General features: G+C 37.9%; 1 protein-coding gene across 1 annotated transcript; it reads right to left on the minus strand.

The window, feature by feature from the left end:
• Positions 1–423: 423 nt before the first annotated feature.
• Positions 424–2,114, minus strand: LOC127129574 (uncharacterized). Its single transcript, XM_051058728.1, has 3 exons — positions 2,039–2,114; positions 808–1,985; positions 424–702 (listed from the first exon to the last, which is right to left on the minus strand). Exons 1-3 carry the CDS (start codon positions 2,112–2,114, stop codon positions 424–426), a joined length of 1,533 nt encoding a protein of 510 aa, XP_050914685.1.
• Between the last annotated feature and the right edge of the window lie 1,848 nt (positions 2,115–3,962).

The following is a 3,962-nucleotide window of genomic DNA, read 5'->3' on the forward strand; positions in this document are numbered from 1 at the left end:
TCTAAATAGCAGAAGTAAGAATGTCTAGATAGACGCTCAAGCATTTGATCTAGGAATGAGATACGAAAATGATATTTCCTAGTTACCTTATTTAGTTTTCTATAATCGATGCACATACACCTACCGCTTTCTACACGCTTAGCTACATGCTCGCCTTTCTCCTTTTCCACAACTGTGACACCTCCTTTTTTAGGTGCCGCATGCACAGGACTCACCACTTACTGTCTGAAATTTGATAAATTATACCAACCTCTAGTAGTTTTAGTACTTCTTTCTTAACCACATTGCTCATATAGGGTTTAGCCTTCGTTGATGTTCTCTATAAGGTTTAGAATCTTCCTCCAGCAAGATCTGGTGCATACACACGGATGAGCTTATCCCTTTGAGATCAGACATGTTATATCCTAAAGTTGAGGGATACTTTCATAAGATATCTAAAATTTGGTTTGTTTCATCTCCATTCAAGGTGGCGCTCACTATAACGGGGAGATTTAGTTCTTCATCTAAAAACTCATATCTTAGATTCTTGGGTAGTTTCTTGAGTTCTATAGATGGTTTTTTAGGACATGGCATATGGTTTGGGGTAAGTGCTAAGCATTCATAAATGTTGTCATCCATGTAAGGCTTCATTCGAAATCCGTCGTCTTCTCTTATGGGAGTCGAGGGAAATTTCATTGTCTCGGGCGATCCTTCTTGATCTATCTACCTTATGCATTCATCAATGATATTGATGGCATAACATGAGTCTTCTATGACTGGGTCCATTAGGAATTTGGAAAGTATAAATTCTATCTTTTCATCACCTACCTCAAAAGTTAATCTTCCCCTTTTAACATCTATTATGGATCCCGCTATTGATAAGAAAGGTCTACCAAGGAGGATTGGGATTACGTCGTCTTCTTTAATATCCATTACCACGAAATTTGTTGGGATATAAAGTTGTCTGATTCTAACTTGAATGTCTTCTAATATGCCTACTGGATATTTTAAAGATCTATCGGCTAATTGAAGAGACATCTTAGTCAGTTGCAATTCTCCTAGGTTTAGCCTTCTACAAACTGCTAAAGGCATCAAGCTTACGCTTGCTCCCAAGTCTAGGAATGCTTTGTCTATAACATGATTCCCTAAAATACAAGGTACGGAAAAGCTTCCGGGATCTTTCTCCTTCTTAGCAAGTTTATTCTCAGCAATGGAGTTGCACTCTAAAGGTTTGGGATCATCAAGCCTACATTTGTTGGTCAAGATGTCTTTAAGGAATTTAGCATAAGATGGTATCTGGGTGATGGCTTCGGTGAATGGGATTTCTACGTGGAGTTTCTCGATCACCTTTATAAACTTTTTATATTGGTTATCAATTTTGGTCTGTTTAAGTCTTTGCGGGTATGAAATTGGTGGTTTATAAAGATAGGGTGGAACATAAACTTTATCTTTATCTTCTCCCTTATCTTTATGTCCCTCTACTTCATCTATAGACACAATTTTTTTCTCAAAAGCCTCTGGTTCACTCAAGGTTAGTTTTACAGGTTCGTCATAAGTGGTCCCACTTCGTAGGGTAATAGCGTTAGCTTTCCCTCGGGGGTTGGGTTGAGGTTGTCCAGGAAATTTCCCTCCAGGTATGGCCTGGGGGGCTTGTTGTTGTGTTATTTGTGATATTTGGGTTTCAAGCATCTTATTGTGAGTGATTATCGAATCAACCTTAGTTCCTAATTGTTTGATCAGTTCATTTATATGAATATCTTGGTTTAAGAACTCTTTCTTTTGCTGAGTTTGGGCCAAAATGAAGTTCTCCGTGATTTTCTCAAGGTTTGGCTTTTGAGGAATGGCCTGTATAGATTGGATTAGTCTTTGAGCTTGAAATCCTAGTGGTCTTTGAGGTGTAGAGTTTTGAATAGAGTTATTGTTTTTATAAGAGAAGTTTGGGTGATTCCTCCATCCAGGGTTGTAAGTGTTCGAAAACGGTTTTCCTTGGGAATAATTGACTTGGTCTGAGTTTGATCCAATTAACAGGTTACGTTCTGGTGCAAGATGTCCTTTGTACAAATTTCACAATCTACAGCTACTGCAGCTGTAGGATTTGCAGACATGTGTTCAACCTTCTGGGCTAAAGCGTCCATTTTAGCTTGCATCATGTCCATACAATTTACCTCATGTATTCCTCCTTTGGTATCCCTTTTCTCCATGGATGCTCATTCCGACTCCCATTGGTAATGGTTTAATGCCATATCTTTGATGAGAGCGCAAGCATCGGGGTAAGGTTTGTTCATCAGAGCACCACCGGCAGCAACGTCATGGACATCTTTGTGTTATAGTGAAGTCCATTATAAAAGGTGTGAATAATCAGCCATTGTTCTAGGCCATGGTGTGGACAAGCTCTTAGTAGTTCTTTATGTCTTTCCCAAGCTTCAAAAAGCAGTTCTCCCTAATTTTGAGTGAATCGGGTTATTTGGTTTCGAAGGACAGCGGTCTTAATTGGGGGAAAATATCTTGCAAGGAACACTCTCCTGAGGTGTTCCCAAGTAGTTATCGAGTTATCCGGAAGGGAATCTAACTAAGACTATGCTCTATCTCTGAGGGAAAACGGGAATAGTCTTAGACGAATTGCCTCAGGTGAAGCACCATTGGTCTTAAACGTATCAACTAATTGGATAAATATTTTTAAATGCTGATTTGGGTTCTCTATAGCGAGACTCGCGTATTGGTTTTGTTGTACTAGTTGTAACAAAAAGGGTTTTAATTCGAAATTGTTAGCAGGAATAGTCGAGTTTACTATACTAGAACTAGGTTCTTCATTAGAAGGTTGGGCAAATTCCTTAAGTGGTCTTCGGTTTTGATTTTCAGCCATTGCTCTCCTAATTCTTTGGAGAAAACGACGTGCACGAGCGTATCTCTCTGGTTCAGCTATTGGATCCTCTAAGCTTCCGGTACTGCGAGTTTTACGCATTTACCGGCTAAAAGGGCCTTAGTCTAGATGGTGTAACAACAGGGTAATTAGTCCCCGGCAACGGCGCCAAAAACTTGATGGTGTGGTTTGCTATCTGCAAGTATACAGAACACGTCAAAGTAATACAAAAGATTATCGTTCCCACAGAGACCAAATTGTCAATCTATCGATTTCTATTGTTACGGTGTTTATCTAAGGTAAATCAAATAAGTAGGTTCAAGTACACAGAAAGGGAAATAATGAAGTAAATAAATTCAGATAAAATGCAGGTTCAAATGTAATTTACATCAGTTAGGAAATACTCCAATTGTTTCTAAACAAATCTATTTATGGGGCAATATTTTCTACTTAGAGAAGAATCAATTTAATAGGAATTGCCGCTTTCGCGTATTCAGAATCGAGTTTACTCTCTAATTAATGCCCTTCATTGTCACTGATGAAGGGTGCTTGATGCGTTAAAGTAGTCAATCTATTTTTAAGAAATTAAATTCTTGACTTAGTTAAAAAGTGATTTTGATTTTAAAAGTTTAACTTAAAAGGGATTTGTGGCTTTCGCTCAAGGATCCGGATTTTAAACCTACAAAAGCGTCCGAAAATAGTTTCAAAATTTCCAATAGTGTTAAGGATTCCCAATTCACCGGACAAAGTGCTTTCGCTACTTTTAACCTGTTAAAACTAACCAAGTTTATCTTTAAGAGTTGGACGGCTTTCGATCTTATCCAACTATACCTCGAATCTACTTTCGTAGTTACCGACCAAAATATGTACTTAAAACTTGTGTTAAAATCAAAACAGCCCCTAAAGCATTTCTATAGATACAAATAATGGAGTACCTTCTTAACGACGATCCCTACATCCTAACCTTAAAAGATTTAGCCAGACATGGAAATAGAAATCAACATAGCAGAATTAATCATGTTTAAAAGAACAGGTGAATAAAATGGGCAAGTTAATAAGCGAGTAGGTAAAAGCAAGGCAGATAAGTAAATAAAGTAAAGCATGCAAGATAAATAAAATGTAA

This window comes from Lathyrus oleraceus, chromosome 3, assembly GCF_024323335.1.
Source record: "Lathyrus oleraceus cultivar Zhongwan6 chromosome 3, CAAS_Psat_ZW6_1.0, whole genome shotgun sequence".
Lineage (NCBI taxonomy): Eukaryota > Viridiplantae > Streptophyta > Magnoliopsida > Fabales > Fabaceae > Lathyrus > Lathyrus oleraceus.

Excerpts from the sequence above, each read along its gene's own strand:
- LOC127129574 (XM_051058728.1), bottom strand. The coding sequence starts at position 2,114 with ATGGACGCTTTAGCCCAGAAGGTTGAACACATGTCTGCAAATCCTACA. Across the intron at positions 1,986-2,038 it reads AGCTGTAGATTGTGAAATTT|ACCAAGTCAATTATTCCCAA; the intron begins GTACAAAGGACA and ends GATCAAACTCAG. Across the intron at positions 703-807 it reads GGGGAAGATTAACTTTTGAG|ATAGATCAAGAAGGATCGCC; the intron begins GTAGGTGATGAA and ends TGCATAAGGTAG.